At 40.8% G+C, this 22,502-nt stretch overlaps 1 protein-coding gene across 2 annotated transcripts in view; it reads left to right on the top strand.

Moving 5' to 3' along the window:
- LOC145987711 (puratrophin-1-like) overlaps positions 1 to 22,502 on the top strand; it is a 984,553-nt gene that overhangs the window by 332,821 nt on the left and 629,230 nt on the right. For both annotated transcript variants that reach the window (XM_083122282.1, XM_083122283.1), the window contains exon 3: positions 11,655 to 11,858. In XM_083122282.1, the coding sequence (XP_082978408.1) occupies positions 11,655 to 11,858 (204 nt within the window). The remainder of the gene's footprint in view (positions 1 to 11,654; positions 11,859 to 22,502) is intronic.

The following is a 22,502-nucleotide window of genomic DNA, read 5'->3' as shown; positions in this document are numbered from 1 at the left end:
GCTTCCATGTACTCTTAGTACCAAAAGTGGTCGTATCCTTACAGATATACAACCGGTGCTGCATTACCATATACATGGTAGGTATACTATCTCAGGATATAACAGTGCCCATTCACAGCCTCAGCTTCTAACCTAGGTAAGGATATTGATCTTGTTTAGTAGTGAATGAATGGGTTAGTTTTGAAAATTGAGCAAGGAAGCTTTAAGATACCTTTTTTAGGGGCCTGCTTTCAATTTTGTGTTAGTTAAGGAGTTTATCCCCGTATAACGTGACGGACCGAAATAGCCTATGTGAAGAAAGGCACAATATACAGATTAATCAATCAATATTGTAATTTTTGTAGGCGGTACAGTGACGAGCAAAAGTCGATTGGCGTCCAGGTATGATCTTGGAATTTTATTCAGCAAAACGAGTTCCTAGCGGTTATGTAACCACACATCACCCAACTAGTTAACGCGTTGCATGCTACAACACGATTTTCCGCCAGTGATGGAACGAGGCCACTTTTCACAAATCGAGACGAGATTTCGAGCGACATAGACGTCTGCAAAACGGGACGATATGCCGCGAATATTTCGCCAAGATAAAACTTGCTTTACTATGAAACTTATTCGGACTAAGCATGATAAGTATGATTGGTTTTTTTAAAAAAACAACTTTTTATCTATTATGGTCGAAACAAGATCAGGAATTACCCTTCGAGACAAATACTAAGACGATAGGGTTGTTCATTAATTGAAATGAGACCGATAAGAAGACCAGTATTTGCTACCCCCAGACGGATGACGTTAGTGAATACACCCAAATGTCAACCTCCCTTCCATGTTACACCCTGGACTGCATTTTGCAGGCTAACGATGCACTGGCGTCTGAACTATCAGCCAATACAATCTTCTGTGGGGTATATGTTGTGCCGCCAGTATTACTACGACCCTGGGGGTACGTACTTAAATATTATTTACCACGGCTACAGATATCTTAATCTCAGGGGATAGGTTCTTTATTCGAGAATTCCAAATAAGAAAGCGTTTTATAGCCAAGAGGATATAGTTAAATGCGGCTCTATATTCTGAAAACTGTACACAATACAGAGAAAATATATAGCGAAGCTTGCATATACATTGAAATACACACACACACACACACACACACACACACACACACACATATATATATATATATATATATATATATATATATATATATATATATATATATGCTGATTCCAAATTTACGTCGGTTATATTCTTCTTATAAATATATGTATAATTGAAAGGAAATCTTCTTCTTTTCTTCTCACAATTTTTGGAAAAAGGCTTCTTCTTCTTTTCTATCGTTGATTAATGAAAACACTTCTTCTTCTTTTCTTCCTTCTATTTTGGTAAAAGGCTTCTTCTTCTTTTCTATCTTTGATTAGGGAAAAGGCTTCCTCTTCTTTACTTCCTTCTATTTTTGGAAAAGGCTTATTCTTCTTTTCTTTCTTCCAATTTATTATCTTTTCTTTTAACGCGTAATCTTATTTATTACATATATGTGCTCGTTTTCCCCGCTTCTTTGGCATTATACAAACGACACAAGCTATACTTATCGAAAGAGTAGGGTCGACTAAACTGACAATAGCGCCACCTGCTATGTAACGACCAAAAGGGAAATAGCGCAGGATCGCTAACAGCAAGCGCTGCCTATGGCCCAGTGCGTCTAATAAGAAGCGCAGCCGTAAGTGCTTCGGGGCGTCTAATTGAACACAGCGCCACCGAGGGACGGACAAATACAAAAGCTGACAATGTTCTCCTCGTCAGAGGTATTAAATCAATTTTGATCACTAGGATAAAAATGGAGATACATTTCTGAATTCATTTGCTCACTTATTTACTTTCCTGATTGTTTCATATACGAGCATATTCTTAATTATCTGAATTGGCTATTTACAAAATTTTATTCACTCCTTCTATAATTTTTATACTCTTCCTTTATGTATTTTGCATTTACTATAATATATATAATCGCTCTTCTCCGCTCCTAGTTTCTACAATGAACTCTGCTCTTCTTTATATGGCGTGCTGCCATCTATCGTCGCTCTCGGGAAACATTTCTTCCTTGTGTTTTTCATTGTGTCTTCGGAACTGGCACGTGACAGTATGTGCGTATGATTTTCCCTTCATCCATTTCATTATTCATCCTTATCTTCGCGATTACCCAAAAGTTGCAGAAAAGCGAAGTAAAATAAAACAAATCAAAGCAAAAATGAGAGTCATTTGCAACCCAATACTCCGTCCATAGCCAGCACAAATTTGATGTAAACGAAGCCACGTGACATTAGAGAGATAGATCCTGTAGGGTAGGTCGGGGAAATCAGATCACTTGTTTAAAAAAAAAAACTCTATTTATGGGATATCAGTGCCTCTATTACAATTGAAATTATATGCATAACAACAAGCAAACCTTCAGTTACTAGACTAATATAGAAATTACTTTGATTTGGTAATATTTACCCAGATATTGTAACTTTAATGCAACTTTAATGCAAGTGAAGCATTGATCCGCCCAAAGGCGTTTATACACCAACACCGTTCATGGAACCACTCTTAACAAACCTGACACTGTATCCAATCTCCAGCCTGGTGACTTTTCCCATGGTAGTACGAAATACGGCAGAATCCGCACATACATGCTTCGTTGTTTACACTTTTTGAATTGATGCGAGTTTTCCTGCTTCCTTAACAACATCACTCACAGGGAAATTTTCAGGCGCTGAAGATCTTCTTTGAAGGGATGTAAATGGGACACGAAACACGTCTGAAGCATTCTGTATTGAATATTGTCCTTCTGTAACAGCAGTGACAGCTTCTTCCATAGCGTAAAGAGATGATACCTAATTATGTATAAAAGGAAAGGAAGGATAATCATTCAAAATCAGGAAGAGGATCTGAAGGTATGATACGATAGCAACAACTGACCAGGAACTACGTATAAGGACCATGAGCAGTTTTCCGAATGTAGTTTCGAGGCCTCTGAAACAAAACGTATAGCCTACACTAAAGCACGCACATACACCTACACATGTGTTGTTACAAATTAGGCTGCTGATGATCATAGATAGACAGACTGATTTATGAAAATATAAATATAGCCTACTGCATCCCTCCAGCTATTTCAAAGCAATCAAACAGACAGGATAATTTGAATGATCCGATTTACCCCGAAATACAACTTACTAAAAATCTACATTTTGTTTGCACTGATCTATGTGCTTTGCTTAAAATTGTCACATCTGGTGGGGCATGCTTAATTCAATAAAATATTATAACTGATAACACTGGCCAACAAGGGTTCGGTAACATGGATGAAAGTAGCTGATTCTTGTTGTATTTTTTGCGCTCAATTCAAATATGTAGGTGAAAATGTTCCACCACGTACCAGCTGTCTCTTATTTTGTCTTAAGAGGTTCCGAACGAGTGATGTTTGTGGCTTATGGAGAATATTTCGCTTGCACGTTGGCAACACTGGAAACGTCCCACAATGCTTCGACCAGTAGTTTTGGCGGGTAAACAGTTGGTGCTGTGCTGGGGCTTAACAATGGAGAAATCATCGGGCCGTGCTTGTTAATTCCCCTGATACGTATGTTCTGTTACGGGTGTGGACAGTTTGCTGCTAAGTCTCAGCGCCGTTCAATGACAAAAACGTTCAAAACTACATATTATTATTACTTTCGCTGTCAAGGTGATCAGGACAAGAAGTGGGCCCCACACGTAAGCTGTATCACATGCTATGTTAACTTAATTGAATGGCTAAAAGGAAAGAACACACATTTGTTGTTGGGTGTTCCAGCTATTTGGCGTGAACCTACAAGTCATCTCGTGGACTGCTATTTTTGTCAAACCAAAATTGAAGTTGCAACGTCCCACCTACACACAATTACCACACTCTAAACACTTCAATTAGGAGGACGGCAAAAGTCTACCCATATGCGCTAACTTTTTGTCAGCCGTAGAACATGGACTCAGAAATATCTCAGGGCTTGCTGGGTGCAATGAAAGACTATACGAGCTTAATATATATATTTATATATGTTTATTATAGTCTCAACACAAGGGTGTCCTTTTGCACACTTACACACGTGTCTTTACCTGAAACCCTTACCACGCGCGTGCATTTACTTGTACCGCACACGTTCTTTTACCTGTACCACCTTTGGTCTCAGAGAGATAAGGGGGGCAGGGAACATCCAATTTATTCCTCGCTGTGAGGCGCCAGGGGGAGTATGGGGACCTAATTTTATTTAGGGCCTTGGTCGCCGCTGACGTCACGGGTTGCCCTGTAAAAGAGAGTAGGTTGTGCGTAGTACCCCAACCACAGCCGGGAATTGGCAGAAACCAATCGGTACTCCCGAATAACGGGCACAGGGTAAAAGGATTAAAGGATGCCGCGACACCCCCGGCGTTAGCTGGGAATTGGCAAGCCAACCGGTGTCTCCTATGAAGGGACGGCAGGTTAGAAGGGAAGGTCCGGGTGCTCCCAGACAAGCCGGGCAGGTAGAACCTGGGCACCTATCAGCCTAAACGAGCGGACCAGGTAGGTAGGTTGCTGCTAGGCTCTTCTTCTTCTTTCTCCGTCCTTCCTTCTGGGATGGCTTCTAGTTCTCAGGCTGGAAGGCCAGTTAACCCTGGATGTTTGCCTGTTGACATCAGGGAGCCAACTGAGCTCCGGTCTCGCTGCGCTGGGTTTTATACTCGCGGTGGCGCATGGGTGGTGAAAATTTTAACTACAAGTACGCGTTGCTAACTCATTTTTTTACATATTGCAAACTTCGTACTGAGGAATATCAAGGTTTTGACATTGAGAAATCACTAGTGGGAAAATCACTAGATGCACGTGACAATATAAAGTAAAACTGTGTGCATTCAGACAATACAATTAATAATGAGCCTCGCAGGGCTCTGCTATTCTAAACAACACGTTGAACAATGTAAATGACAATAATTGATAACATCAAAAAGAATATAGCGACCACGCAGGGTCTAATAATGAGTGAAGCTAGTAAATGTAGAGGTGGAACCGTTAACGTTTACAGAATACATTTAAACTAAAAGCGTACGCATCGCAGGGACATTCCGCTTAACTCTTTCATCATATTAAAAAGAATATAGTGACCACGCAAGGTCTAATAATAATTAAATGGCGACCAAGCAGGGTCGTTACAAAGTGTTTCTAAGAAGAAAAAACGTAAAATAGAATATCCAAATGTTCCATCAGCTCTGTGGCCGGTTCCACATGGTGAACCTCTTCCTACACCGCCACTTGAATGGACAACATTTCCAACCTAAGAGGATAATTCTGACCACAGTGAAAGTGCTGAATAGATGTGTGATCCTACTTATGACCCTGGGATGAACAGTGTTCCACATCTCATTCAGCAACAGGAACTAAATGATCTTGTTCGAGACCTCTGCCTGTTCAAAGAAAAAGCTGAACTTTTAGCGTCACGTTTGCAAAAATGGCATCTACTGGCTGCAAACACCTGATAACACTGTCCAACAAGGGTTCGGTAACATGGATGAAAGTAGCTGATTCTTGTCAGCTTTTAGGAAGAGAAATGAAATGTTGTCGTCACACTTTAGCATGGAAAATTCTCTATGCTATTGTAATGATATTAATGCTCCTATGAAAGACTTGGGACTCACATATCATCCAAATGAATGGCGTCTTTTATCGATTCGTCGATGTTCAGTTTGAAGGCCGTGCTATTACACAATGGAAACAAAAAACCGTCAATTCCCGTAGCACATTCTGTAGGCCTACGAGAATCTTATGATAATATGGAAAGAATTCTCACAAGCATACAGTATGAGAAACACAAATGGCAGGTATGTGCAGATTTTAAGGTAATAGCATTGTTACTTGGTCTCCAAGGGGGATTCACGAAATACTGCTGCTTTCTCTGTATGTGGGGCAGCAGAGCAAGAGAGAGGCACTACGAAATGAAAGATTGGCCACAGAGAACAGAATTCATTCCAGGTGAAGCTTATATCAATTCGAAGCCATTGGTTGACCCTGAAAAAATTCTGTTGCCCCCACTTCACCTTAAACTGGGACTAATGAAACATTTCGTCAAAGCAATGGGCAAGGAAGGAGAAGGATTCAAATACCCGAGGGGAATTTTTCCGAAACTTAGTGATGCTAAGTTAAAAGAAGGAATTTTCATTGGGCCTGAAATCCAAAAACTGTTGAACGATACACATTTTGAAACCGGACTTTCGGCTAAGGAACTCGCAGCGTGGAAATATTTTGTAGCCTATCTGTGGTGAAAGGTTTCCTTGGAAAGCATAAGGAGAACAACTGGCAGTTATTAGTGGAGAACCTTCTGCAAAATTAGACATTTGGGATGTCGAATGTCACTGAAAATCCATTTTCTCCATTCGCATCTGAACTTCTTCCCAGAAAACTTGGGCGACGTCAGTGATGAACAAGGAGAGAGATTTCACCAGGACATTCGAGTGATGGAAGAACGCTACCAGGGAAGATGGGATCCAGGGATGATGGGAGATTCTGGTTTCAGAAGGATGACCTTACACCACACAAAAGAAATATGTAAAATCTCAAAAAGACGTTTAGACTTCTGTTGTCATTTCATGTGTAACTATTCACTTTTAAGTTAACTTATAAAACTATAATTATATATATTATTTCGTTTTAGTGTTTAACTGTGTTTGTATGTTTTCTTTTAAATACTCTAGATGTAGAGATCAAAGAAAACAATGTAAAATGATTACTGAATGGTGTTTCTAACAGGTCAAATCTACACATAAATTATATGGCAAAGCGAAAAATACAGATTACCATAACAAAAAAACCTTACGTGCTGGGTGTGTTTTTAGTTCATATCTCCAATCAGCATCCCAAAATTAGTATAAAACAGTACTTGCTTTCCAAGTTACCGAAAATTGTAAAGTTTGGCCAGTGCAATCAAATATACTTAAGAAGCAATGAAAAGAACCTTATTTCACGACAATGAAAACTAGAATTTGCTGCTTTTTGGTCGTCAAAAAATACACTACTTCAAACAATGTAATCTGAAACACTTCTGGCGCCAAACAGTCAATGAGCTCTCGCAATTTTCATTTCTTCTGAGACGTGGCAGCACAATGCACACAGCAATAATGCACAAACTTCAGTTCTTGTGTCTGCACGACTGAGTTATTTTCGACCGATCCGATTTCCCCCTACCTACCTACCTATCAATTGGACTGCAGCTGTTCCACATGAACGGTCACATGTACGACTTTGAGTTGAGAATTAACCAATGAGCAAGCTCATAAGTCACGTGCTTTTGTTTGTACATTTTCTATATTACCCTTCCCTTCTCTGGCATGATTGACTGATAGTATAGTTAGGAGAAATCTTGTGTTGTGTAATTTGTGAAGCACCTGAAATCTAATCACTTACTATTTAAGCCTTACACTGAAAGAAATCTTGAACAGTGTATTAATATTATTATACGGATTGCTTGTCAGTAAGAGTTTCAGCTAGGGCTTTAATGAATTCAGAACAACACTAAATGTCCCCAGATTATACAAATAAGTGATGCTTATTAAATAAACCTCAATAATACTGAAGTTAAGTTGTGCTATTCCTACACTTATCATAATATTAATATTCCAAGCTTGTTGGAAACCCATGAACACCATCTAGTAGAGACAAATCATACCTCATAAATTATAATAAATGGATTCGTTCCATGGTTATCTAATTAGGTCCATTCATAATAATTTACTTGCAGGAAGTATTTGGGGAAGCGGGTCGCAACCCTTGCTAACCCTTCGCTCAAATCCCAAAGGTTCCAGCTTTCGATTTTCTCCCAACAGCTGGAACGCTTTGACCCCCCCCCCCCTTCCCTTTTAACCGAACGCCATGAACTTCCACTACGTAGCTTCCGGTGTGCGGTCTGAGTCCATCGTGCAGGAGTTACGGACTCAGCACCCGTTTCATTACCGATAATGCCCCCAGGTGGCGGATACTGCCAGAGGCTCGACCTGGAAAGCAGATAGGAAAATCCCAATCGTTGGGCCGTTGCCAACAAGGCAACAATACGAGCATTAGACAATACAATTACTTCGTTTGGTTGTGTTGTTTAATTCGCCTCTAGTTTATCGCCGCTTTGAAGAGAATGAATGCGGCGCAATGAATATGCAAATTTTGTCGATGGCAAAGCTACTACTAAAAGGGTACGAGTGACGTACTGCACCCAAAAATGTAGCCCCTTCTCCTCTTTCATGATAAATTCTTTACACTTTTCTTAACAGACGGTGGGAAAAATTGTTTTTCATTTCATTTATCATTCTCTCAACCTCATCGTTGCGATTCACCTACATGTATAGATGTGAAATTAAATAAACACAAATCAATTAATCACAACAGTTATCATGGGAATATAAATAGATGTCTTGGATAAACTCTAATAATATTTATTTTCAAGTCTCTTATTATTTACTATATTTTCAATTGTCAGTTATTTTTGACGCTCCGTGAAATAAATAAACTACAATTCGTCTGAGTTTTATGTATATCTCTGATAAGTCTCGATGGGTCTATTCTCGACATGCCTTGTTTTCGACCTCATCTCGAAAAGTGCCGAAGTGTCTGGTCTCAGCACTCGATCACGTCTCGACAACTTTCAAAGGATATGTGCTCGTCTCGACAAGTGTCGAAGGATCCGTTCTCGTCTCGACAAGTGTCGAAGGATCCGTTCTCGCCTCGACAAGTGTCGAACGATCCGTTCTCGCCTCGACAAGTGTCGAACGATCCGTTCTCGCCTCGACAAGTCTCGGAGTATCCGTTCTCGTCTCGACAAGTCTCGGAGTATCCGGTCTCGTCTCGACAAGTCTCGGAGTATCCGTTCTCGTCTCGACAAGTCTCGAGTATCCGTTCTCGTCTCGAGCTCGACAAGTCTCGGAGTATCCGTTCTCGTCTCGACAAGCCTCGGAGTATCCGGTCTCGTCTCGACAAGCCTCGGAGTATCCGGTCTCGTCTCGACAAGCCTCGGAGTATCCGGTCTCGTCTCGACAAGCCTCGGAGTATCCGTTCTCGTCTCGACAAGCCTCGGAGTATCCGTTCTCGCCTCGACAAGCGTCGGAGTATCCGTTCTCGCCTCGACAAGTCTCGGAGTATACGTTCTCGTCTCGACAAATCTCGGAGTATACGTTCTCGTCTCGACAAGTCTCGGAGTATACGTTCTCGTCTCGACAAGTCTCGGAGTATCCGTTCTCGTCTCGACAAGTCTCGGAGTATCTGGTCTCGTTTTCGGCCTCGTTTTGTCCTCGTACTTCCTTTTGAAAGATGGGATGCCCCAGTTAAAAAACACCTGACCATAAGCGTAGATCAGCAGACGAACACTGCAATATCCGCATTGTACAAGCATATTCGATCCAATGATAAGACCGTGGTTGTTTCATGGCCTCGTAGCACCAAGAATAACAAATCAGGAAAATCTGCATCCGTTTACGGCAGCAGTACTCGCTCCCAGCACGCCCCACGCGCCCTTCAAAATTTATCACAGCACTGCACGACATATTGCATGACCTTCCAGGATAGAGGAAGCCCGTACCACTTAGCCTTCTAATGCATACAAATAGGAGCCTCTGCACACCAAGAAATCATTAAGTCCGGTATCTGCCGCCAGGATTAACATGGATTTATCTCTTCCTGTTAATGACCTTGCTTTTTAAGGGGACCTAGAAGCGGAAGGATAAATGAAGAAGGAAAAGGTAATAAGAATTTTTTGACGCATTCCCGTGCCTAACTTTGTGTTATTAATGGCCTTCCCTTCGTCATATTATCTGCTGGAGAGATTTGTGTGTGAGTGTGTGTGTGTGTGAGGGAGGAATGGCTTAAATATAGCACTCCTCGCCCCCTCTTAGTAACTATCTACTTTTATCTATCTTCCACTACCATTTTGAAGAAGTATTTGAAGGTGAGCAAGTGTCGCATTGCTGTATGAATCTATTAGGTAAGGCGTAACTTGAGTGGGGCAAAGGGAGAGAGAACTCACTCTCCCTCCAAAATTTTCAGTTTTAATAAACTTTACGAGTTAAATGTACATGTGCTGTGTTGTTAACCACCTGAAACCTGATGTTCATGATCTGCCCCCCCCCCCCCATGCCAAAGTGAGTCCACTTTATGCACAGTAAGGCTAATCAGTACTGGACCTACAGCTAAAAGTGGGATCCACATTCGCTGTTGTATGTGATAGACAAAAAGCACACAGATATCCAGACAAGAGCGTACGCAAACCACATCAAACTTCACTTGGATATCGTAGACTGAATTCTAAGCTGATTTAATTCCATACAATTTGTAATGGAGTAATGTTTCTTTCGAAAAGATACATTTTTGAAAAAGTTATTGCCGACACAGGCCAAAAGCAGTTTCCCGAACAAAGAATGCAGAATCAAGGAGAGATATATCTGCAAGCTTCCAGCCTGCCAACGTGGCGGAGTGGTTAGCATGACTCGTGCGGAAAATAAGGGTGACTCCTTGTGTATTTCATCATCCATCATCGTCGTTTTAACCCTGACAGTTGCGGAAAATTGGGCAATATTTGAACTTTTTTTTACTGTCTTTTGAGACAATTTCCTGGCCGGAGGGGGGGGGGGGGACGTAATGAAGTATTTTTTGACTCCGAGGCTTCCTTCAAGCTGAGAATTTATGTCAGTAATGTAAGTTTTTGAGTGAATTAATGGGATTGACGATTTATAAAACATTACAATGCTGACCAAGGCATTATTGTATAAAAATATACACTAAAAACGTATCGTTTCCACCCTCTAACAGGGTGTCTTCTTCAGACGAACTATATTTATTATACGTACAATCAGAGGCGTCTCCTGAACGCATGCGGTGCATGCTGCGCATGCGTCAATTGTGGGAAAAAGAACAGCTTGCTCTGCGACGACATTAATGAGCATTTCTACATTCTAATTTCTTCATATAGGAGAAGTATTTATTTTACACGAGAGCGCTGAACTAAGCTTATATTACATTTCTTGGATCTGAAGTGACACATGCGTCAATTGTGGGAAAATAATTATTACTTTCTTTCACTTCAGATCCAAGAAATGTAATATAAGCTTAGTTCAGCGCTCTCGTGTAAAATAAATACTTATCCTATATGAAGAAATTAGAATGTAGAAATGCTCATTAATGTCGTCGCAGAGCAAGCTGTCCTTTTTCTCACAATTGACGCATGCGCAGCATGCACCGCATGCATTCAGGTGGCTTTCGAAAATGGTGGACCGAACTAGGATTAGTACCTAATCAGCCTACCTGTTTATGCAGTAAACGGAGCTCCAACCTGCTTCGTTTTTTTATGCCTGAGATGTTGGTTCCTGAACGGGGCAAGGACCTCAGATTGCGTGGCATTGGTGTGCATCTGATTTTCTCTTTTAGTCTTGGAAATGCTTTTTCGCCGCGTTTTAAATCGTTTTCGTTTACAAAAGTTAGTTCGCATTTTGCGTGTGTGTCACGTTCAACACCTGGTCTCGCAGGCAGGTGTTTCAGCACCTTCGAAAAAAAACAAAACATGAAAGGTAAGCTGAAATTAATATACTGGCCGTTTGGCACTGGCTTCCCTCTTAACACTTTTCTCTTGTTCTTTCAGGGAAAGATGGACGTCGCCACGCTAGTGGCAACCCTGATGGGTCCTCTGTACCCGAACTTCGAGCGCGTGAGATCAATTCTCGAGAGGCAGGCGCGTGACATTTTGGTCTGTCGCTTCCGAGGCAGCCTGTCCAAGTTCGAGGAGGAGTTCTGCGTGCCTGCTGCTGCCATCTTGAGGAGAGTCCGGGAAGCTGTGAGCGATCAGGTAGGTGCTAGCTGGCTTCGATCTTGTGAATTCCCGTGGCTTGAATTTGTTTGTTGCACGAACCTTGTCCGGGGAGAATTTGGTAGGGGTTGTTGGATCGGCCAAACGAAGTAGAGGAGGGCTTTGGGGGCTTAGCCCTTTTCCCCAGGGCTCAATAGTCCCCAAAACAGTTCACCTATTATGATGTTGGAATAGAAGACAAAGTTAAAAGTTGTATGGCTCGAGATATTTGTCTTCATGAAACCTCCCTCCCTTTTTGGACGAATCATTCAATTTAAAAGAAAAAATATTTTAAATTCATACCGGAGCGACACATGCTACTTGGAAACGAAACTTTATCAATAAATGTAACGTCGCTAAATTCAGTCAACCCACAATATTATAACATTGAGTTTTGAACATTTTGTGAAGGAAATTTTTATGAGGAATTTCGTACTTACGTAATCAAAGTCCATATAATTTTCGTTCAGTGTGTCTTGTGAAGGTAGACCTTAAATGCTTACTACAGGTGCATTTACAGTTCAAAATTGTAGGATTTGTATTGTAGAAATACCAACATGTTACCACCATCTGAAACAGAGCCATCTATTGGGGAAATAATAGAACTACACATTTTATTGTGAAATTAAGGCAGTTAATATATTCCTGTTTTCTGAAAAAAAACTAGACGTGATTGTTAAAAATGGATTTCGTTTTTGGAATCAGCATGCCGAAATTATTCAGAGACAACAGTCATCTGCGAGATATCCAAACTAGGGATGACCAAACGGATCCGGATCCGAAAGTACCGGATCCGAAAATCCGGATCTGGATCCGATAGTTTCGTATCTCAATCCCATTATAATATTACCACACCTTAAAAGGTATCATGATCTTCGATTACAAAGAAATTTTTCATTTGTTAGTCCTACATGTTTATCTTTCAGGTGTTGTTCCTAAAATAATTTGATACTCATCGGGTAACACACTCGTGCACAAAAATAATCTTACTTGTTTAACATAAAATGTCAGAGGTGATTATGTAAATTCCATTGAAACGAATATGTATTCATTCGAATGTATTGGAAATGGAAACACACATAAATGTGAGACATTCCATTCCAGGATGAAACCTTTAACACATTTAACAAGATAGAAATGTTATACAAAAATTATACAATTGTTCTACAGTTACAGTTTTAAAAATTAAAATAGAACATTATAATATATGCAGTGTTATATAATTACAAAGTGTAAGACTAACAAGTGGGGTTATCTAAGTATCCCCCTGCGATTTCCATGAAACTTGGCAGGTGTATAGAGGGGCCCAAAGGAAGAAATACATGTTTTTTTGTTTCAGCTAAAAAACTGTATTAGGGGGCAAAACCCCCATCAAATGTCAAAATGAGGACAAATTGAAGTGGGCATTTGACCCCTGTGTCTCCCTCCGATTTTCATGAAACTTGGCACGTGTATAGAGGGACCCAAAGGAAGACATACGTGTTTTTTCTGCTTCGGCTAAAAACAGTTTTAGGTGGCAAAACCCGCCTCAAATGTCAAGATGAGGACAAATTGACGTGGGGATCTGACCCCTGTGTCCCCCTCCGATTTCCATGAAATTTGGCAGGTGTATAGAGGAACCATATGCGCCCTGTTTATTCCTATGCCATATTTACATGGTTTTGGGGTCAGATCCCCACTTCAATTTCTCCTCATCTTGACATTTGAGCGGGGGGGTTGCCCCCTAAAACCGTTTTTTTAGCTGAAACACAAAAACATGTACTTCTTCCTTTGGGCCCCTCTATACACCTGCCAAGTTTCATGGAAATCGGAGGGGGCCACTTAAATAACCTCCTTTGTAAGTGTATTAATTACAAATCGCGCACGCGCACTATATATATATAAACACATTCTTACTTTCCAAAGAAGCGCTCTTGTGGGATGGCCAAACGGATCCGGATCCGAAATATTTTTGGATCCGGATCCTAAAAGAAAATGTCTGTTAAAAGCTTCCATACCTAATTTAAAAAACTAATTCATTGTTAACTTACCAAGAAATAAAACTATACTGTCTCTCAGGAGCAAAATGTCCTTACCCGAGTTAAAAGCTAATTCTGCAAAGGGGCACTCGGCAATCAGAAAGACAAGCACAGAAAAAAATGAACCCCACAAATGATTTCCTGGCCATGGGTTTAGACGCCAGAGCCTCGTTAGCCGGCAGGAAGCAGTTACCTGGTTGTATTTCGTGGAAGTGAGGTTGACTGTTGAGTGTCTCCCCATAAGATCGCCTCTTACAACCAGGGGCGCCGAAACGGGGGTCTATAGTGTCCAGCATGCCTGTGCATGTTTCTTCTTTCGAGCACACAGCAGTGTTCGGGAAGTTACTTTTTAAAAGTTAACTATTTACAGTTTCTTGCTTAAAAAAGTGAGAGAGTTACGGCTGCAGTTACTCATTTTAAAAAGTAACTCAGTTACAGTTAGTTACCTGTGCTTCAAAAGTAACTGCAGTTACTTTCTGCTGAAAATTTTCTTGGAAACAAATTAGGCTCGCAAATCGATCATTAATTATAATAATATAATTAATTTGTGAAGACTTACATGTGTATATTAGTATATTATGTGTTGTAAAAGTAACTGTTGAAACGTTACTTCTATCGGAAAAAAGTAACGCTGTTACAGTTACATTTCCTCAAAAGAAGTAACTGTTACTTGTAACTAGTTACTTCCAAACTCTGGCGCACAGTGAATTTAGAGAGAACAAGATGTCTCGCTCGTCTCTCGTCAATTTTAAGGCTGATCTTGAACTTATGAAGAAAAAGGACTATTTAATGTTTCACAAGAGAAAACACTGCTCTAAGCCTGCAAATTTATGTTGACGTTTTCAGTCCTTTGAAATATCTTAACCAGAGACTTCAAGGTTAGCAGTGTTTCCTTACTACTGAAAATACGTACCCCCCCCCCCCCCGGCCCAAATATCGGAAGAAATCAGTGGTTTCGTGTCGCTTCAGTGTGAAAGCTGCGTAGGGAAGCTTTCATACCGAAGTGAGAGCCAGTTCGTCAGTATATCATTCATGCTCATCGCCACGATTAACACAACGAGTAGAAAATTGATGTAAAATTCCCGAAACACTTGCATCAGTCTTCGGCAACTCTCACGGCGGCTTCTTGAGCTCCTTCGAATAGGTAGGAGACGTCGTATCAGTTGTCATAGTGACACTTCAGAGGTTGCCTCCAGGGACCGAAGCCCTCAAAAGGAGCCGTCATTAAGCGTTTGCTAATTGGGACTCGACCAGGCAGAAACTCGATCGTCGCCCAGCAGCCATATGAGCTACGTATCGCGAGCTTCGGCTTGCCAGGGAACTCAAACGTGGGGGCACGTGTCCGGGAAAGAAAACTGGATGTCATTGGCTATAACTTTCGGAGAGTTAATTGGGCCACCGTGTGCCGGGATGTTGCTGTATGAACATGTACGGAATGCTGCATGTTACTGCCAGCCTCCGTGGCATAATGGTTAGCGTAACACGCTACGAAGCCAGATTCCAGAGAAGATTGATTTTACTTCGCTATTCTGCCACTTTTGACAAATCGCGAAGATGATGATGCATGATGGATGAAAGAAGAATTACAAATACGAGGCTAATTCTATAAATTATAAGGTAAAGTGCCATGAAGGCACATTTAGGCGATGTGGCGGTAACGCCTTACATATTCTCGATCTAGGTGATGTGATCAGCACCACGCTCCGGCCGCCTTTACACCTCCCCTCAGGGTTACTCCCACGTACCCATTGATTAGAGGCTGAGTGAGCTCCAGAGCCATGCGGGGATAAGGCCGGAAAAATTCCGACCATATATCACTGACCCCGGGAATCGAACCCGGGTCTTATGTTTTTCTTACGTGGTTATTGCACGTTAGGCAGTATCTCCTTAGTGTAGTTCCCCTCCCCTGCTTCTCAATAACCGTATCCCAACATCAGGCACGTATCAAGATATTCATTTCGGGGGGGGGGTGACCAAGCATCTCAATAATAATAATAATAATAATAATTAATAAATATAATAATTATATTAATTTAAATTAAAATATTAAATTAATATTGTATTTCTAATATTACATGAATAGGTAAAATGGTGGTTAAGCAATAGTTATGTAACAGCACATATTCATTCTCTAGCTTATGTGTAATTCACATTGCCAAAATTTGAAAAAAAAACGGCCTGGCAATGAAATTAATGTCAAATAGATAAAATATTGAATATTTATTGAATAAATAAGGTGTTAGATGCAATTGTAATAGGCAAAACATATTGTACGGTGATCACTTTTAATTGTCTATTGCAACTGACGAAAAGTAAATTTGGTGATTAATTATAACACCATTATACCACCATTGAGCCTTGTTTCCATGATTATGAAAAACTAAATATGCTGACCAAGGCAGTAATTTATTTTATTAAAAACATAAACTAAAATGTAACGTTTCAACCTTCTAGCAAGGTCTTCATCAGACTCAGTATCAAGTACAAAAGTAACAAGATACACAAAAAGGGCATTATATATACACAAACATTACTCCCTCCAGACTACTAGAAAGTTGTTAGGAACTTTCTAGCAGGTGGCTTTCACTTTCCAACTGTACAACTTTGGGGGGGGGGGGGTCTGGACCCCCTGGATCCCCTCCCTAAATACGTCCTTGCTCAACATCTAGAAAGATTTGCTGTGCCAGTTGGAATTAATTGGTGATTAATATTTCATGCATATTATCATGAGTAGTAATGTGCATACATCTTTGGAAGCCGTATGAGCCAAATTCCTTGCCTTTCAATAAGTTCAGCGGAAATTAATAACAATCGATTAATTTTTGTACTTTGTAAGTCTTTGGGGGGGGGGGGTCTGGACCCCCTGGATCCCCTCCCTAAATACGTCCTTGCTCAACATCTAGAAAGATTTGCTGTGCCAGTTAGGGTACCACTGTTGTTCAGTCCGCGGATGACTTATACCGCTGCAGAAAACTCTCCCAGGGATGAAAAACGTTGTCCATGTATGGGTTCCATCAACTGGGGGAATAAGTCGCAGCCTGGTGGAGTCATGTATGGACGGGTCGTCTTTATCTAATCACCAACTCACATCATCACCACAAAATAATTTAGATTGTGAAGGGCGGCATATTCACGCTAGCCTTGGGGCGGCGAAATGTCATGTCTCCGTATCAGAACGGTGTATTTGATTGAGTTTAACTGCCCAGAATTCAATCCTTGTTATTAATCTTAAAAAGTAGAAAAGCACTTCTGCTCGTGACTAACATACACGAAAATAAGCAGTATTGAAGCTCATGCTTAATAAATTCAAGACGGAAGTAATTTTTCAAGAGAGTAATCAGTTGAATAAAAAAGCAAAGATTAATAACGTGGGTGCACCAGGGAGAGGAAAAAATAGGTGAAAATGGGGCGAGAAGAACCTGAAGACACGAAAGCAAATTCGAGAGACATGTCCAATAAACCAAACAAGATGGAAAAAATCAAGTTAATAAATATTGTGGAGATAAGTTCTGACAGCGCATTGTCCACGCAGGGCACGTACGGAGCTGACCCATTCTTCCCACCTGTGGGCCGGCTGATACTCCTGCCCTCGCTTTAAAGATTTGCCCAGCGCCATCCAGGCAACCAGTTATCACATGGTCCCTTCACCTGAAAAGGACGTTCCCCCTGGAAGCTAATCACGATGTATAAAACAGTGTTACCAGGACATGTTCGTTGTTGAAAAGGGATTGCATGGTTACAAACCCTAGAGTGCTGCAGAACCAGACGTACAAAACGCTGTCTTATTGGCTGTGAGCACCGGAAGAGTTTATGTTCCTTGTCCGTCGTTCCTTGTTTGTCTGTTTACAGGATAAATATGGAAAGATCAGACTCGTGATTATTTAGAAATAAAATTTGTAATCAAATTGTCGAAACTATATTAAGAAATATATATTTGTATGGAAAAAAATGTTAAAAATGTTTTTGAATCGTTTTCAGATGACTAATATCAATATGAAGCCATCGTGAATAATAATGTTGTTATCTCTGAAAGCGCTTGTAGCTTATACGAAGTGATTTTTCATTAAAGGAGAAATTTCATATCTTGAAATATTCTAAATAAATCCATTTCTGTATAATCAACCATGCTATAAACATTTTTCGAGCAGGCCTCATCTCCAGGAAGCTATTAACTCGGGGCAAGCCAGGGCACCTAGCGACCTGTTGGGTGAGATGAGGCAAAGATTCTATAAACCTTTTCCTGTTCCCCCAAAATAGGCAATAGTTAGGCTGCATAGTTCGATGAACTAACCGATCTCTAACTATGCACAACCATGGACGTGACATAGAAAGTATATGCATAAGTAGTTACAATGTTTGCACTGATGTGACTTTAAATAAGAAACCCATTAACTTTTAGAAGAGTTCTGATTTTCTGTCTTTCAAAGCCTTAATTTTTTAAAAAAATGTGCTCATAATTAATCTCAGTTTGAATGGCTTTCTTATCTTATTGGGATGGTTCTCTGAAATCAACATTGTCAATTTCAACCCTGTCATCTAGCGTTACCTTGAGGGAACACTGGATTAACTTCCGGAATGAGAGCCAATCGGAAGTCGCATATCGCTGGAGTTTCTGCATCATTATAGGGTTTGTAAATACGCCGTCGGAAATCAACTCAATCTCTTCCTACTCTCCGTCCACGGCAAGAACGGAGCAACGGCCGTTCCAAAAATATAGCAGCACTAACGAAACTCTCTGCGGCAGAAAACAACACTAACGTAGCACTAACGAGTGGCCGCGGTGGCTCAGTCGGTAACGCGTCTGACTACCATGCTCAAGGTCCCGGGTTCGATCCCCGGCCGGTTCAAATCCGGGAACTTTTCTAACGGTGAAAGCGGCCCCGGCGCCCACCCAGCGTCGAATAACATGGGTACCTGGGGGAAACCCTGGGGGGTAAAGGCGGTCAGGGGCGTGATGCTGATCACATCACCCCCACTCACGACCGGATCAAGAAAGTGTGGGGCGTTACCCCCACACCCCCTATACGCCTTCATGGCGTGGTGCTATGCACAGGGGAACACTTTACCTTTTTACCTTTTACGTAGCACTAACGATGGGCAAAGTTTCGGTTGTTTTCTGGAAAATTCGAAAAACCGTGAAGTTAGCCTGCCTCATTTTGGAACGGCACTTGTTCCAAAAATATAGCAGCGAAACTCTTGACGGCAGAAAACCGCACTAACGATGGACAAAATTGTATTACTTTTCTAGACAAGTGTCGTTCTAAGTTCACGGAGCTCTGAAAGATCACCCAAATGTTAGCCCTCATTCACGTACTACACTCTGGACTGCATTTTGCAGACCCACCAGGCTCTGGCACCTGGCCCTTTGAGATTTGTGATGTGTCCTGTCATCAATTTTATCTTCTCATCATTCATTCTTATTTTCTCAATTAACCAAAAGTGGCCGAAAAATTAAGCAAAATAAGACAAATCAAATTATACAGTATGTCTAAACTGTTTACTTTTGGCAAAACGCAAAGTAACCAAACCTTTTTGTAACTTTCATATCTCTGGCTATAATAACCAGTACACATTACGTATGAGGCAAGGAAGGGAGAGTACAGCCTTACCTCGCAAATGAATGTCTTCACACATTGTGTTAAACGTTAGAAGGGACTGTATAAGACTTTTACAGGAAGTCACAAAAACGCGATGGATTCACACTGTTACGGGGGATGCCTTACTCCACTCTATTTGTTTTTATTTAGCAGCACTTTACTGCCACTTTTGGCTAACCGCGACGATGGGGATGATTGATAATATGAAATTGATCAAAGGGCACTCAACAAGAACACCCATGAACAGGACGGGAACCCGAAACTCCTGGCGTCGTTGCGCGTTATACTAACCACTACACCACGGAGGTCGGCTCCCAATCTTTAAAAAATCCCGCCCACTTCCATGTCTGACGTAATAACAGTACTAATTAAGTACCTTTCTTTGTGTTCAAGTTACTGAGCACATTTCGAATAAAATAAAATTATCCATGAACGCGCATGATAATTAAAAGGAACCTGGCAACACTGTATCGGTCCAACCCAATCCGCCATAACGGAATGAGGACCGGGCCAAAGCGTAGTCTTCCCAGTAAATCCCCCTGTTTAATCCGTTCCCCCCGAAGGAACGTGGACCGTGTTGTGGGAAGGAACCTCGAGGTGGCTCCTTACCGTCCATTCTTACCTTTCGTCCTTATCAGCCACTTTATCGTAAATTTCACTCACGTCCCTTTTACCTGTGCGTCTTTCACCCATACGCCTCTTTCGCCGAAGATTCCAGCGTTGGCTCTTTTCTACCCCCTACAGCACTCGGTGAAACCGTTTCAGCACTTTTCCCTCTTCCGATAGTCATTTGTTTATGGCCCCGTCCTCCGGCAATGATCTGTCAATTACCTTTCGACAAAATTTACTTCCATACTGACCGCTCGGCACTGCAGGAAAAGATACTTACCGGAATGATAAAAGAACGTCGTATAGATGGCGCCACCGATTTGTTACGTGAATGTGCGGAAGGGTTTGCTGTCTGGAAGTTACTTGACACTGCAAGACAGCCAGAAATTCCCTTCTTTTGTGATTTTAAGAACGGAAAAAAGCCAAATGGTTAATAGTTAACCTGGAATCCGATAAGCCCTGGATTCCGACAGAAATCTCAAAAGTTATTGAAACAATTGAATATGAAAGAAGCATTCATTTGGATAAATTGTCAATGATGGAAAACGACCCAACCACTATACTACCGAGGTATTTCAACGAGAAATGCGCACAATTTAGAAGAATAAGATACAGTGTTTGTTATGGCGAGTGTGTCGTTGTATAGTCACGGACACTTCTGGGTTGTAATAATCCCATTGAAAGTCAATCGGATGACTACAACCTAAAAGTGTCCGTGACTGTACTTCAACTGTATTTCGATATTCCTGTGCAAGGGACGACAATGAAATTTAGCGCCTCCTTTCTGGGACAAATTTAACTTACGCTTCTTTTCAATATCCCCACACAAAAATAACCCCTCGACACCGAGAGACATTAGTAAGAAGTGTATAATTTATCTCAAGCGTGCGCTTTCCTCTTCAACAAGTTCTATGTATAGTATATACAGTATATTCTGGATACAATTTTTTACAGTTTACAGTGAAACGTTGATACAATAGCATCTTTAATGTAACAAAATTATAAAAATAGTGCACAACTCTTTTAATAGAATATCACGACTAAGAATTACTTTATAACTGACATTAGTAGCCACGTCTAGTTCGCTGCACTTTTTGACACTAGGTGTAGCGCAGGTGTATCCCGGTGTCAGGCTGGTGCAAGTAGACGGATAGAGTTCAGAGGATTTTAACTGTTGCCTGTCCGCTGCTTTAAACGTTCGTTTGATTAGGTAGCACTCACCACGTGAACATACACCACAAATTACACCGCTCCAGAACGAAGTGCAAGCTGTGCAGACACCAAATCAACGAAGTGAACGAGTCTGTACCCAACTAGACGCGTGAGTGCAGAGAGGGTCAAAAAGTGCAGCGGACTAGACGGGACTTCTGGATGTCTCCTAATAATTTAATCAAAATAAAAAAATTCAAACCTGTTTTCCTCAATTTTCACAATTTTGTGGAGTTTCAAAACGTCCCTTCAAATATTTTGCGTATCATGATTCATGAACAATAATTGTCCTACCTGCAACTTTTAAAAGTGAATTTTCCCAATTTTGTCATCTCCATTGTCCTCGGTCGCACGGTAGCAGAGCCCGTTTAAGCTGTCGACTTTCGAACTCGCCGCCGACGTCCCCGGATTTGAATCCTGGCTTAGCCATAGGTCTTTTTTGTGCGAGTGTCATCATTTCCATCATTTCCATTTAACCATTAAGTCATTATCATCGTAACGATTAGCCAAAAGTGGCAGAAAAGTGAGGAAAAATAACCAAAAATACAAATAGAACGAATCGTCGATGCTTGGTTTCGCAGCGCGCTACGATGCCCACTCCGCCACGGATCCTATTTTCAAATTTCTTGCTATAATGTTACAGCTGGGGCTCGGAAGTTGATAAAAATCATCTATTTTTCTGAGCCTTGAAAACAATGCTCAATCTGATATCAGACCGTTTCCCATAAGTTAGAACCAGAAAACATTGTATTTATTTTGCATTTTTTGGCCTTTTTTTGTTTCTAGGTCATGTCTGAGTACTTTTTGCCGTCTTTATTGCATTTTTCTTCATTTTTGAGGTTTATTCTTCTTGTCCCCTGTTGTTTCATGAATTTTAAATGCATCGGCTAGCGTATTTATGTATTTAAATTTCCTGATATGGTATTTTTAGAAAGGAGGTAAATAACTTATACAGAAAGACCTTGAAACAAAATAAATAAAGCAACATGAGCACTTAATTCCTTTTTCCTCTTTGCTTCAGTAGTTTAAACCACCGAACAACGGGTTTTGTCTAATTATTCAAGTGCTCTGTGGTAATGAAAAAGCTTTCATTTCAAGAGCGAAAACTATTTTAATTCATTTTTCAACAATTTTTAGGTCATTCTATAGCTCATTTTTTAACAATTTTAGGTCATTCTATAGCTCATTTTTTTAACAATTTTAGGTCATTC

This window comes from Lepisma saccharinum, chromosome 5 (assembly GCF_977018435.1).
Source record: "Lepisma saccharinum chromosome 5, izLepSacc3.1, whole genome shotgun sequence".
In the NCBI taxonomy this organism is placed as follows: Eukaryota; Metazoa; Arthropoda; class Insecta; order Zygentoma; family Lepismatidae; genus Lepisma; species Lepisma saccharinum.
Note: the sequence above shows the minus strand (reverse complement) of the source record. Positions and strands in the feature narration are given on the sequence as shown.